At 40.9% G+C, this 14,917-nt stretch overlaps 1 protein-coding gene across 2 annotated transcripts in view; it reads right to left on the minus strand.

Moving 5' to 3' along the window:
* Window positions 1–1,064: 1,064 nt before the first annotated feature.
* Window positions 1,065–14,917, minus strand: part of atp13a3 (ATPase 13A3) — a 68,772-nt gene continuing 54,919 nt past the window's right edge. For both annotated transcript variants that reach the window (XM_080724685.1, XM_080724684.1), the window contains 5 exons: window positions 14,395–14,582; window positions 12,993–13,081; window positions 12,589–12,669; window positions 10,273–10,356; window positions 1,065–6,193 (listed from right to left, as the gene is read on the minus strand). In XM_080724685.1, coding sequence (XP_080580811.1) covers window positions 5,996–6,193; window positions 10,273–10,356; window positions 12,589–12,669; window positions 12,993–13,081; window positions 14,395–14,582 — 640 coding nt within the window. In that variant the 3' untranslated portion in view covers window positions 1,065–5,995. The remainder of the gene's footprint in view (window positions 6,194–10,272; window positions 10,357–12,588; window positions 12,670–12,992; window positions 13,082–14,394; window positions 14,583–14,917) is intronic.

Genomic DNA, 14,917 nt, shown 5'->3' on the forward strand with positions numbered 1-14,917 from the left:
AGCCCTTGTACTCACACCTGTGGTAGCCCAGGCTGCTCAGCCCCTTGTCTTGTTAAAATAAAAATAACACTTTAGCTACTCACCAATACAGTTTTATTCTGTAGATACTAGATGTCCACCAGAGTCTTTGTTCCGGCTCACAGGGAATGTGGTGGCTGGTTCCGCCCCAAACTAGACTTTAAAGTGCCAACCAGAGGAATAAAGGCAAGTTATTTCCCTGACAGTGACACTATAGAGACCTCATCTGGAGGGGGTTGACTTTGGGATTTTCAAATCTCAATCATGTAATGAAATGAAAATGTCATGTAAATCAGTCCATTCATAATAGTTTTGTTCAGGTATATATTGTATAAGTATTGTGTTTTTCATTAAATATAAAACAAAATTGAAGTGATAGTGAATTACATTTAATATATCCTACATAATATAAGATCTAAGATACAAGCAATCACTCTGCTGTTATTTTAGTAGTGCAGTATTAAATGGAGTTGAATAACAAATAGGTCTTCCAGGTCTACCACAAGTGAGGAGTGCATGTTATGATATGAAGGATTCAGCATAATGATCTACATTTATTACAGGTTTTATTGCATGATAGAGAATATGCCTTCTGTGACTGGACCTTCTTTTTAATATACCTTGGCTCCATTGAGGAAATTTAGACCCTGATGAGTGTTGGGTAGGATACCTATTGGTTGAAAAGTAGTACTGTTTGGAGCTCATAAGCACAATATCTCAGGTGGCCAAATGAGAACTACTGTACCTGTTGGTTGAGTTTACATTTTGGAGACCAGGGTTTGAATGCCAGGTAGGACATTGTTTCAAATGTCATCTTTAGTTTGACCCATAATGTTCTAACAGTGATCTACTGCTCCATATCAGTTCAAAGAGTCAACTGTTCTCAGATCAACACTGGCAAGTCCAAATCATCACTTTAAATCACGTTCCGTACTCCTACCCTCACTCCTTTGGTAATTTCCCTTTTCCATTGTTTATTTTTCTTTTATTTCGTTGAAACAATTCGACATTGTAACTACTTGATTTTAAGGAAAAGTAAAACAAAATGACTTTTCAGCACATTTATTGAAAAGAAAGAAATCAAGTGAAATCAAAAATACAATTCTCAGAAAAAATGTAAAACAAAAATAAATAAAAAATAAATTACAAAGTACAAAAATGTGTAGGTTATTTAAAACGTGGAGGAAAAAAACATTACATACTCCAGAACAGCCTCTTGCTGAGGTTGTGGGACAGGCAAAATTGAAACAAAACAAAATGATCTTGACAGAAAAAGCCAACATACAGGAGAATTGTAATAAAATGTTTTAACGACAGTAATATTTTCATTCGGTTTTTTAGGTATCAACTTTTATTAGATTTCTCTAGTCATTACAAATACACATATTTCCCTGAGGAAACGTCAACATGAGGGGTCCAAAGACTCAGTGGTTGACCCATTCTAAATGCCTCAACCATTTTTGCTTCAACCACGTGAATAATATGCAGACAATGCCAAGTAGAGATGTCAGTCAGTATTGTGGTACCTATTATAACGCATAGCTTTTTAAAGCACATTATAAACTGTTTCTATGACATACTGTATTTATGTCGGAGTAAAATGTAGAATTATAGCATTGAAAAGCTGCAAGCATTGAAGCCTGATTTATACTTTGTTGTAAGATGGTGTTGTGCGCTGAAAATAGCGGATCTCCAACCGTAATGCAACATAGTACTGTTATATATAGTACTACAGTACTGTACAGTAGGAAAGGCCATTGTCATATAAATCAACTCCAGGTACAATTCCAAAAATAATTTCCAATATGTGGACATTTGTTTGGCTGCCAGAGAAGTTTGTTAGCGAACAAAGACACAGCAAGAAATGAGAATGACAGCTCAGATCAGATTTTCCCTTAATCTACAAGGTTTTAAATCAGCTGTTTTTTGGTGCATAATACCGTTGTACGACGGACTATAAATTAAGAATTACAGTTTAGACTTTAGACTAAATGAAGTGATGAAGTGAAATTCTTAAGGTGCACCAGTACGACAGTTGGAGCTGAATTATTGTTTAATTACTCAGCTCCTATGAGAAGAGAAGACCGTACAAAGCCACATTCCTAAGCTAATAGCGACATTTTGATTCAACATGTAAAAACTAAAAAGGAAGAGAATTCAGTATGAAATAAAAAAAAATGGTTGGATGACTGATGGATGGTGAGCAAAGAAATACAAATACACAAAAATCAAAAGATTGTCAGACATAGCTGCTTATAATCTGAATTCCAAGAGGATTCTACAAACATTACATTAAAGTAGAATTCCCTTCTTTCCCTTGTAAGACCCCTCGGTGAACACCCACATACTGAGACAGACAAACCTAAACATGGATTAATTTAAAGACTAAATGATTTTAATCCTCATCTTCTCATTATAAGATGGTACCACTTCTGTCTACCCACCCTGTCTCTCAGAGGTGGGCCGTTCAGAATTATTACTCCAATCACCTCATCAACAGAGATTCCAAGCGATTAGAGAAACTACAGCCTTTGTCTTCCTGGAAAGTTAGCACAATAAAATGGAAGCATCAATATATATGTTTTTTTTGGTTGAAATGTTACTTGAAATGACCACAGATGGTCATTGGAATAAAGTTTCATTAGGGTCCACAGCCCACTTCTGAGACAGAGTAAAAAGAACTTGTGCCATCTTATGAGCAATAAGTGGGGGCCAATTATATGAAGAGAACATTGAAAATGGGTTAGTGTCTCTTTAAAGGGTCTCATTTACTTGTTTGTGCATTGGTGTCCCGCAACAAAAATAGCAGTTCTACAACCTCACAAAGAGTCATGCTGCGACGTGTTATGAGCTTGTAGATCTGGTGTACAACACCAGCGCATACCAAATATACAGTAAATCACCCTTTAGAGATTTGCAGTGACACCTGTGATCTAACCCGTGATCCAAGTGCCCTGATCATTGTACACCAAAATAATTGGCTGCAATTGTGGGGAAAAAAATTAAAATAAGCACAGGAATCATGACTGAACCAGAAGACGCAAGCTTATTGCAACTTTGTAACAAAAGTGACAGTACACAAGTAAATCTAGACAGTACAAATAAAATGTTGACAGACAACTGATTATGACAAACAGTACCAAACAAGTAGAAGAAAAACCATCAACACTTCAGCCCTTTGATATAAAAATGCATGACTTTTTCCATACATCATAAACAATCATTTTCAGATTTTTTTTCTTCTTTTCTTTACACACATGGCTACTGTAAATGTACATCTCAAACAAATATACAAATAGATTACCACCAACATAAATTCAATCCTATTCAGTTGTCTTACATTAGGGTATTCTAAAAAGCTGAGAATATTCTTTTTTTTTTTTTTAACAATCACTGTACCAGTGTTTACTAAATGTTATAACTCTTTGGGAAATGCAACTAATCAGTACTTCTGTAGGGAGAGACACCAAAACACTGCATTTCTTTGGAAAATCGAATTGCCATTGTTTGTTTGTTCTTTGTGCAACATTCAAGACCCTTAAACCCGATTTATAATTAATCGTATGACGGTGTACAAATTAACCACTTAAACCCTATACTGTATACTTAGTTGACTGGGGTCCCCCATATACTAGCCACCCCTCCACCAAATCACAATCTCTCTTCATCTAAAATAACCAATATTACAAGCTCACTTGAGCTTATAAATCTGTTATTTTTCACTGAATGTTCATTCAGGAATAGGGACACTAGGGTTAAAGTGGTTAAGCAACAGTTTTACCTGTTGTAATAAATAAAGCTCAGAAAGAAAATCATCCAAATAAATAAGAGATTCAGAACACCTCGAGTCTGTCTAGGCCTCACCAGATTTGTCATAATATACAACTGCCTAATTTTAGTCCAAATGTAGACACAGCAAATTGGCACAAGGATGTCAGATCCAGCCACATCCTAGCCAAGGTGATCCACAATCCTTCTTTAGTCCTTCTCATAAGGCTCAAGAACATTTAAAATAGCAATATATTTCGCCTACTTAATGTCTGGAGCAAGTATAGTTCAATATCCAATATTTTAGCCCATGTCTCTCCCCAGATTAATACAAATGTATTTTATATTCTTTATTACTTTCATATTCATATAATCAAAATGAGATAAATAGCCAACAGGCAAACCAAACTAGTATGATATGTGATCGCTTGCGCTGAGAGGCATACATACATATTCACCTGAATTGCAAACAATACTTTGATGGAAATAGCTTGACAATGCAGAGTAGGACCATTGAGATTCTGATCCGACTGTATATGTCAGTCCTATTCACTGAAGCATCATAGAGCCTAGGTCAGTGTTTCTCAAAGTGGATTCCAGGGACTCTAGGTTCCTTTATGGGGGTCTAAATTGACCCTTACAAGTCTGTAACTTTGACAGTGTACAAATGGATCCAAATGAAGTTCAAATTTCAAAGGTTGAGAACCACTGGCCTAGGGGACATGAAATATAGCCCTTTGATATCTCTGGACTCTGCAGGTATGTCCAAGAATACATGTATACCATAATATGGTGTTTTCTTGGACTCACACCACAAGTGTGAAATGGGAGTGCGTGAAGAGTGCCGCTGCATGGTCGTTTTGAATGTGCCTTATATCAGTGAGCCGAGGAGGGTCACAATGCCCAGCCTTATCTGTTTTAATTGGTCTTCCATAGGAAGCAATGTGATGCAAGAGTAATACAGATAGCACAAAAAAGCAAAGGCAAGACAATTGAGCTTCCCTCCAAAACACGTGTGTGTGTGTGTGTGTGTGTGTGTGTGTGGGGGTGTGGGGGTATTCAGACAGTATTTCTAAAATATCAGGTTTGTGACAGTTTGAGCATTTAATAAACCATCTAATTTAAAAGTTACATATCATCCTTTTAAAAAGTACCGTAATTCATTGTCAGTCACTTTGTCACAGGAGTGACCTTGGTGGACGTCATTTTGGAAGGAAACTCTAAAACTGTAAGTGGAGCAGTGCTGGCCCATGTCGGGGACCATTGTCTTCTGTACATGCACATGGGGACAACTGTCCATGGTCCCGAACCAGATGCATGCTGCCTCTTGTGCGTAGTTATTTAGCTTCTTTTCCTTTTTAAATACAGACAGAAAGGTTTGGTTTAACAATACAGTAATGTTGGCTGTGTGGTACTACTGTTCGACAGCTGTCATATGACCGTGGCATGGTCATATGGAGCTGGCTTCATGCAAAGTCCATGCATGTAGCTTCCTGTGTGATGAGCTGGCTGTAGATGAAGGCTTGATGAGGTGCACAGAAACAAAAGCTATCGGGAGGATCCTGGAGAATCGGCGTGAAAGCGATTTAAATTGTCGATTTTCACACAGGTGGCGATTTGGCTCATCCATCATAGTTGGGTAGCGTTCCCACCATCTGATTATGATGTGAGAGCAACATGGGAACGATGTGAATATGGGTAATTGACTAAATTCATTCCTTTGTAGAAACGTGACAGCGTTTCTCAGTTCTCTGCACATGTTGTACACGGTATTAAAAAGCCTTGAGGCACAGATTCACCTCATAATAAAATGTGCCCTCGGCTAGAGAAGACACAATGAATGGAGTGCTGGCCACAGGTCCCAGCCTGTGGTTGAGCCTACAGTAAATGAGGGGTGTGTGTGTGTGTGTGTGTGTTTCATCAATCGTGAAGCTTGAAGGCTTGTTGGGACCCCCATAAACACAGAGACGGAAGCTTCAGGAGGGGCGGCCTGTTGAGGAAAAATGTGAGCAGCCAACATGCCTGGCCTATCGCCCACCAATAAATGCGCTTATAAAGCCATCTTCTTTTATAGTTACAACTTCTATCAACTTGTTCCAAAGTCCAAAAATGGGTATATACTCCACTGGTCATTTCAGTCAGAGCATGGGGACCATACTTATTGTATGTGGGGTTTGTAAAGGAGTTGTGGTTGAGGTCATGGCGGGGGCTAGGAGTTGATCATGATCTGGTAGGAGGAGCCGTTCTCCGGCCGGGGCTTGGCTTCAGTGGTGGTGGTGGGCTTGGGCGGCCAGTCGGGGTCCACGCTGAGCTCCTGGGCCAGGTGCATGTAGCGAGCCTTGGGGGCCACCGGCTGACGACAGCACAGGTGCGCCAGACACTTGCGCCCCCACACGTCGACGCCCCCCTATAAATACAGCGGCCCCACAGAAAACACATGGGCAGAGGGGGGGGGGGGGGGGGGGAGACACTGTGAACTGGTGTAGCCTGCATCCCTAAAGTCTACACACATGCTCCATTCTTACAACAACAGTTAAAATGCGAATCATTCCATGCCGATATCATTTCAACATGCACAATGTGAACTATATACATCTGAAATATAGCGGTATTTGTAATACATCATGCACATTGGTATACGGTTATATCAAAACCAATCTAATGTCTGGGTTTGTAATAGTCTGCATGCATTCAGGACTTTCAAAATAAAATAAAAAAATTAAGCATGATAATGATAATGCACTTAAGGTTGGTGCGAAAAACAAACATTGTCCAAAACAACCTAATGTTGATAACAAATTGACATGAATTGAAAACGATATAACCACATAGTTCCACAGAGTAAAGTCAGAGTCTTGGTCTACAAATCGTCACTGTTGGGTGGAATGTCCAAAACAGTTTTAAGGTAATTGAACGTTTGTTACAAGCTCTTAATATGTTTCATTGGTTAAATATCTTTTTTAATAATATCTTTTTTAAATAGCACATCTACAAGCTTGCAATGCAACACATCATATGCTTGTAGATCAGCATTTGCATGACAATGTCATATGATACGACAAATTAAAAAATAGGTTGTTAATTTATGGAAACATAAGGTTTCTGCCCGACAGTGATGATTTGTTTTGAAGAGGCAGAGCCTCTAGACAGAGCTAGCCTGCTTGGTCTACAAATACATACCTCGGCCATGCTGATTCCAGGGATACAGAGCGCTAAGGGGGCTAATGGAATCTAAACAGAGGCATGCTAGGCTGAGGCTAGCAGGATATTAGACAGCCTTAAGAGGAAGGGAGGGAGCAGATCAAATAGGGAGCGATCAGACTCCCCGAGATATGCCATTACCGAGGGCATGGAATACACATATGGAGCCAAAAACGAAAAAGAGATAAAGAACAATAATAATTGTATAACTTATTGATAATGTTTTACAGGCCCAGTTCCCATAAACATGTCTCCAATGATTGTGTAAATTGTGTCTTATACACCCACCCATACAAACACAGCCCGGGAGCAACACATTCTCACTCCTAACTTGTCACATATAGTAGGGCAGGAGAGAGGGGTCTACCAGCACCCCAATGACATGTTTTCGAAACCTGTTTTTTTTGGACCGTTATGATGTCTAGTTATGATTTCTGCTTGTTGCCGTCGCCAACTAATACCCCATGGGGTTCATTTTTAACCTTTTCTCACAACTATTCCCAATCTGAACCATACAATGGTCATAACAGAAAATGCCATAACGCTTGATGTAAACAACCTACAGGGACAAATGAACACACTTTTCTATATGATTTTGACCCAGGGAATTCATTAAAGTGGTTATTTTTTACATTTAAGCACATCTTGACCCTATTTCAGGACAGAAACGGCGAAGAATAACCCAAAAATGTTCAAAATACGTCTATACTTCTCTTTGTACAGATGAATTAAGGTGTATTCTTTTGATACCACAGGTTTTTTAGGACCCTTATGATGTCTAGTTATGATTTCTGCTTGTTGCCGTGGTCAACTAATGTCCCATGGGGTTAATTTTTAACCTTTTCTCACATATCCCCAATTAGTGTGGGGATTTAGGGGAGCAAATGCTAAATTCGTGCAATTTTGACTTAAAGCGCGAAATTTTGCACAGATGTAGCCCAGGGCTTGCTCTAATGATTTAGCTAGGGTGCCCGAGTCTGCGACCTTCGGGGTCTCCACAGCGGTCAAATCAAGTTGGGCTTCCATTGACTTTCTATACAGGAGGAAAATACCCAGAAAAAGATTTTTTTTCTGGGTATTTAAGGAGGATCTGAGGGGTCTAACTAGGGGTTTGTCATGATGCTGAATCCATTGCAGGCATTTGTTTTGCACAAAAAACATTCAGTGGGCTAGAAATGGCCTTAGAAAACAATACACGTATGGGTGAGTATTCATGTTAGTCGGAGGCCTTAGGGGGTTTTTTTCTCGTGCTAATCAGTCTAAAAGTTCAAGATTTTGCACAGATGTAGCTCAGGGCATGTTCTAATGATTTAACTAGGGCGCCCGAGTCTGCGACATTCAGGGTTGCCACAGCGGCCAAATCAAGTTGGGCTCCCATCGACTTTAGTGATGAAAAGTGATGAGTCATCACTTTTCAGAGTTGTGTGGGTGCTGTGGCGACCCCGAAGGTCGCAGACTCGGGCGCCCTAGCTAAATCATTAGAACATGCCCTGAGCTACATCTGTGCAAAATTTTGAACTTTTAGACTGATTAGCACAAGAAAAAAAAACCCTAAGGCCTCCGACTAACATGAATACTCACCCATACGTGTATTGTTTTCTGAGGCCATTTCTAGCCCACAGAATGTTTTTTGTGCAAAACAAATGCCTGCAATGGATTCAGCATCATGACAAACCCCTAGTTAGACCCCTCAGATCCTCCTTAAATACCCAGAAAAAAAATCTTTTTCTGGGTATTTTCCTCCTGTATAGAAAGTCAATGGAAGCCCAACTTGATTTGACCGCTGTGGCGACCCCGAAGGTCGCAGACTCGGGCGCCCTAGCTAAATCATTAGAGCAAGCCCTGGGCTACATCTGTGCAAAATTTCGCGCTTTAAGTCAAAATTGCACGAAATTTGCATTTGCTCCCCTAAATCCCCACACTAATTGGGGATATGTGAGAAAAGGTTAAAAATGAACCCCATGGGACATTAGTTGACCACGGCAACAAGCAGAAATCATAACTAGACATCATAAGGGTCCTAAAAAACCTGTGGTATCAAAAGAATACACCTTAATTTATCTGTACAAAGAGAAGTATAGACGTGTTTTGAACATTTTTGGGTTATTTTTCACCGTTTCTGTCCTGAAATAGGGTCAAGATGTGCATACATGTTAAAAATAACCACTTTAATGAATTCCCTGGGTCAAAATCATATAGAAAAGTGTGTTCATTTGTCCCTGTAGGTTGTTTACATGAAGCGTTATGGCATTTTCTGTTATGACCATTGTATGGTTCAGATCGGGAATAGTTGTGAGAAAAGGTTAAAAATGAACCCCATGGGGTATTAGTTGGCGACGGCAACAAGCAGAAATCATAACTAGACATCATAACGGTCCAAAAAAAACAGGTTTCGAAAACATGTCATTGGGGTGCTGGTAGACCCCTCTCTCCTGCCCTACTAATACTAATACTTGTTCAGGACCCCTTGGTGTCAGTGGACAACGCACTGCGTGGCTTAATAATGTCCAGGGTAGTCTGTGTCATGTGACATATACTGTAACGCAGACAATGTCGACTTGAAAACATCATTAAATGCACTGAAAACGAATAGAAACTTAAAACTTAAAACAAGGCAGGAACAGTGTCAGAAGCAGACTTGTGTCCCATGAGGCGCCCCCAGAGTGGTGCAATGTCTGCTTCTGACTACATACCGATAGGCAGAGAATCGTAAATGACCTGTCCTCGTCAATATGGTGGGTGAAAGGGGTACCTATGGTGTCCTCGCTGACACGATAGGTACATTGACCAAGCGTCAACATGACGACTTGGGAGTGAGAATGCATTGCCCAGAGAGATCTTTCCTCTTTCCTACTAGGACCCTTTGGGGTAAAGGTGTTCTTAACCAATATATCTCTAATATATACGTATATTTGGTTTGGTTTTGGGATAGGCTTTTATTTTAACAGATGGTAAAATCACGCACGATTTGAAAAAAACTAAAAAACAATTTGGTTTGAAGTCCTGCGCAGATAGGAAAGCTCCACTGTCTGTAGTGGAGGCAGGCACGGGTAGGAAGAGGAGGCACGGGAGAGGTAGGGGACACAGATCAGATGGTAAATTGAAGGCGGCGGCCACATGCTCGTGGTGTTAGGAGGTTATTGTAACAAGGTGCTGTGTGAGGTTAGGGAAAGGAGGATAGGCTGAGAGCGAGAGAAAGGAGGAGGGGAACGGGAAGAGGTCGGTGTGAAGGAGAGAGAGAAGCAGGAGAAGAAGAAGAACAGGAGGTGTCAGAGTTTTTCCAACCTGTGATGGCGGCAGGGCGGCGGAGCTGCCCTGTTTGTCTCGGCTGAACACAAGCTTCCATAAGACGATGTCAAGGACGAAGGTCTATGGAATAACGCAGTGGGCAGGGAGAAGGAGGAATGGGAGCATGAGGAGGAGGGAGAGAATTACAGAAACAGACTACTTGATTTCACACTGCGTCTGGCTTCGTTGGTTTAGATCCATTTATTTTTCTTTTCTACGTTTGTTTGTGATGCCACAAACTGGGAGAAGATTCATGAGGGGTAAGTTAAGTTATTCTGTGCATGAGGTTTTGGGGTGTGCATCATCTTCTCCCCTATTTCAAGCTGTGCGTTAGTCGTGAAAGAGTCAAACAGTGAGCAGTTAAACTGAACACACACACACAAAAGAATTAGAGTGAGAAAAAAAAGAAGGGATTGTTTTTCTTACACAAAAGAATGCCGCGAGTGATTTCTGTTATGTAAAATGGGTTTCTGTCACTGTTTTGACTTTCTTTCCCCTTCAATTCATGAGACTGTATGCAGAGGGGGTTGACTTGGGCAAACTTGGTAGACAGCGCCATCTAGAGTATGCTAAGCAAGGCTTGGGAGCTTTCAAAGGAGGAGGGAACAGCACAGCAAATTTTGCACTATATTGCGGGTGGGTAGCAAGCTAGCTGACTAAATCATAAAGGTGATTTAGCATTAAGTCTTGTCAATGGATTGATCATTCTTTTTTTGAATAGTATAATCTTTTCCCCCGGTATTCATGGTTTATTTCTGATAGTAACAGTAAGACGGAGACAGGAGGGGCGGGAGAGAAAAAGGGGATGACAGCAAAGAGCCTCGGGTGGGATCTGAACCCGGGCCAGCTGCAGGAAGGACTAGCCTTATTTATGTGGTAAGCACTCTTACCCAGGTGAGCTACCTGGATTGATCATTCTTTTCAGGAAAGAAGCTTGCAATTTGTCAGGCCACAAATTAGGCCAGAAACATATTGACAAGGGATCCTGCTTCCAAACCTTAAACAAAATCATTATTAATGGTTTAGGCACGTTTCAGAGAATCACATGTTAGCTTAACCCTTAAGTTCATACACGTCTTAATTGGCCTGGGGCCAATTCTGATATCTTCACAAATTGGTACCACCCAAGGTGACCGTACATTTTTTACATTTTTGACTTCCTACATGTCTCTAGTTTACATTTTGGTATGATAACCCTTTCTGAGACCCAGCTTAATTGATGTTATCAGCCGCTAGAGTCGGTCTCCCATCGACTTTCTATACAGGAGGAAAATAGCCAGAAAAGTTTTTTTTTCTGGGTATTTAAGTGGGATGTGAGGGGTCTAACTAGGGGTTTGGCATGATGCTGAATCCATTGCAGACATTTGTTTTGCACAAAAAACATTCAGTGGCCTAGAAATGGCCTCAGAAAACAATACACGTATGGGTGAGTATTCATGTTAGTCGGAGGCCTTAGGGTTTTCTTTCTCGTGCTAATCAGTCTAAAAGTGCAAAATTTTGCACAGATGTAGCTCAAGGCATGCTCTAATGATTTAGCTAGGGCGCCCGAGTCTGCGACATTCGGGGTCGCCACAGCGGCCAAATCAAGTTGGGCTCCCATCGACTTTAGTGATGAAAAGTGATGAGTCATCACTTTTCAGAGTTTTGTGGTTGCTGTGGTGACCCCGAAGGTCGCCGACTCGGGCGCCCTAGCTAAATCATTAGAGCATGCCCTGAGCTACATCTGTGCAAAATTTTGCACTTTTAGACTGATTAACACGAGAAAAAAAACCCTAAGGCCTCAAACTAACATGAATACTCACCCATACGTGTATTGTTTTCTGAGGCCATTTCTAGCCCACGGAATGTTTTTCGTGCAAAACAAATGCTTGCAATGGATTCAGCATCATGACAAACCCCTAGTTAGACCCCTCACATCCTACTTAAATACCCAGAAAAAAAAGTTTTCAGGGTATTTTCCTCCTGTATAGAAAGTCGATGGGAGACCGACTCTAGCGGGTGATAACATCAATTAAGCTGGGTCTCAGAAAGGGTTATCATACCAAAATGTAAACTAGAGACATGTAGGAAGTCAAAAATGTAAAAAATTTACGGTCACCTTGGGTGGTACCAATTTGTGAAGATATCAGAATTGGCCCCAGGCCTAAATAGCCTGTGTAGCCTGACTCTCTGAGGATGAGGACTTGATCATTTTCATGTTACACTATCAATTCTCTGATCCAACAAAAGATGAGCACATTGCATGGGAGAACAAAATAGAACGTGGGAAAAACAATTTGTGTGCGTGACTGCGTGTGTGTTTGTGCTCCTTACCTCCACCAAGACAGACACAGCAGCGTTGATGAGTATGACGATTAAGAGTTTGACTCTCCATTCAAAGGGGACACAGACAATCTAGATGGAGATGACAGAGAGATCAGTACATACTCATACCCTTAGGGGATTGTGTCTTTACTGTAGGCATGACTCTTAATGATAGGTTGGGATGCCTGTTCAGCGGGTTGGGGAAACGGGGACGAAAGTGCTACTGTAGCTGTGAATCTCTGCTTACATTATACTCTTTACGTGAAACGACACACTCGCCGTCTAGTGAAAAGAAGTTAAACATCCTCCGCAGGCCTACAGTGAGGGTTGGTTGGCAGTGAGCAGCGCATTACACAGGGGAGCAATGACTAAATTGGGAGAAACAGTTGCTAAACGAGTGTGTCTCCACGTACCTCTAGGAATTCGTCAATGGCGGCAACTGGGTGAAACATGATGAACAGCAGGAATGCATACAGGCTCAGGGCACAAAACACAAAGGGCCCTGGGAAACACACACACACACACACACACACACACACACACACACACACACACACACACACACACACACACACACACACACACACACACACACACACACACACACACACACACACACACACACACACACACACACACACACACACACACACACACACACACAGTATTAAACCTTAAGGTTTTGAGGTATTGCATTGACAATATATCCATTCCCCCAACCCTCACCTAAATGTAAACCCCTTGAAAGTCAGGACCACGAAAACGTCCTCATTCTGAGGGCGTTCCATCAGCTAAGCTTTCTAAACTTGAGGTTACAGGTTGGCCAATCAATCTCCTGAAAACATAGAGAATGTGTGTGATCTCCTCAGGCCCGTGGACTGACAGATACAGATATTCGTGGTTCTCGGAAGCTGAGACTTTGAGACTGTTTGGTCGGATGCTTTCTGAGTTACACCGGCCACACAGAGTGACACACAGGCAGAGATTTGGCCAATTATAGTATGTGTTGTAGATATCATCAAATACAAAAAAAAAATGTTTTAAAGGGATTTCCCATAATTTCCCATTAAAACACTTTTTTGCATTTGAAGACAGTGTGCAAGATGTTTTTTTTTCTTTTCTTTTTCAGTTTGTCAGACTTTTGTTTGCACCTGTCGCCTTTGTAGGTGTGTAAGAGACTTTCTTTTCACTGTATAAAATCAGCTTAAACAGTTTAATAACCCTTTACATTGGCTATCTGAAAATACATATCTACAATCTTATCTACAGTAAAACATATTACATACAAAATCACTAATGCATATTAATGTGGGGGTCCTTGCAGGGGTCATCACCATGTTGCTTGCGGCGGACATTTTTGTAAAAAAAAAAGTTTTTTGCCACAGACATACGAAAGGAGCAGACACTAATATTACCAGAAATACATAAAGACATGGCCCTGAATGACAATAACAGGTATGTAACTCTGAGAGCGTACAAATGGAACCAAATGGACCACATGTACACACTCAATGGTGGTCCTTGCAGTTAAAACATTTGAGAACGTACTTGTACTAGTGGAGTCAGAATGTGCCATAGTGTCGTAGTAAATCAGTGTCGTGCATATTCTGAAGAAGACCTGGAGACTTTGCGTTCAGTAACTTGGTCTTACGATCAAAATAACAACATTATAATGATGTGTAAGACAGAAAATCTAATATTTGCTATAGACAAGGCCAAGTCTCTGCCACGGACACATTATTTTGTCTGTGTACGGACATATTGATGACCCCTGGGGGTCCTTGGCATGATAAAGCTTGAGAAGCTCTGTCTTACAGTTCTTGTAGCTGGGCTGTCTAAAGGGCTTGCCCTTGGAGAAGACCACGGCCACGATGAGGTACTGGAAGCAGGACACGTAGAAGAGGCTGGTGTTCTCATAGTTCTGGATGTTGTGGTCGTCCACCTCAGTGGAGTTGAGCTCTGACACGTTGCTGTTGTCATGGGCTGAAGACAGGTTACATGCACTGGATGAAGAGCACAGAGAGATTCACATGTTAGATTGATCAATTTGGGCTGTGTAGAGTAACTTATATCACTTTATTATCAGTAAATGTATGGTCCTTTAAGCTGATCATACATTTACTGGCCCCTCTAGATATCCATATACTGTACAGCAGTGGTTCCCAAACCTTTTAGCTCGAGACCCAAAAGAAACATTAGACGTTTAGCAGATCTACAAGCTCAGAAGGCGTCACTTCGCACCATGCTGTGAGCTTGTAGATCGGCTATTTTCACTACTTCTTAAACATTTGTTTTCTAATTCATGGAATTTCTATTATTTTTCTTTCATTTCTTCATC

The sequence above is a fragment of the Nannobrachium achirus genome, assembly GCF_963921795.1.
Source record: "Nannobrachium achirus genome assembly, chromosome: 1".
Lineage (NCBI taxonomy): Eukaryota > Metazoa > Chordata > Actinopteri > Myctophiformes > Myctophidae > Nannobrachium > Nannobrachium achirus.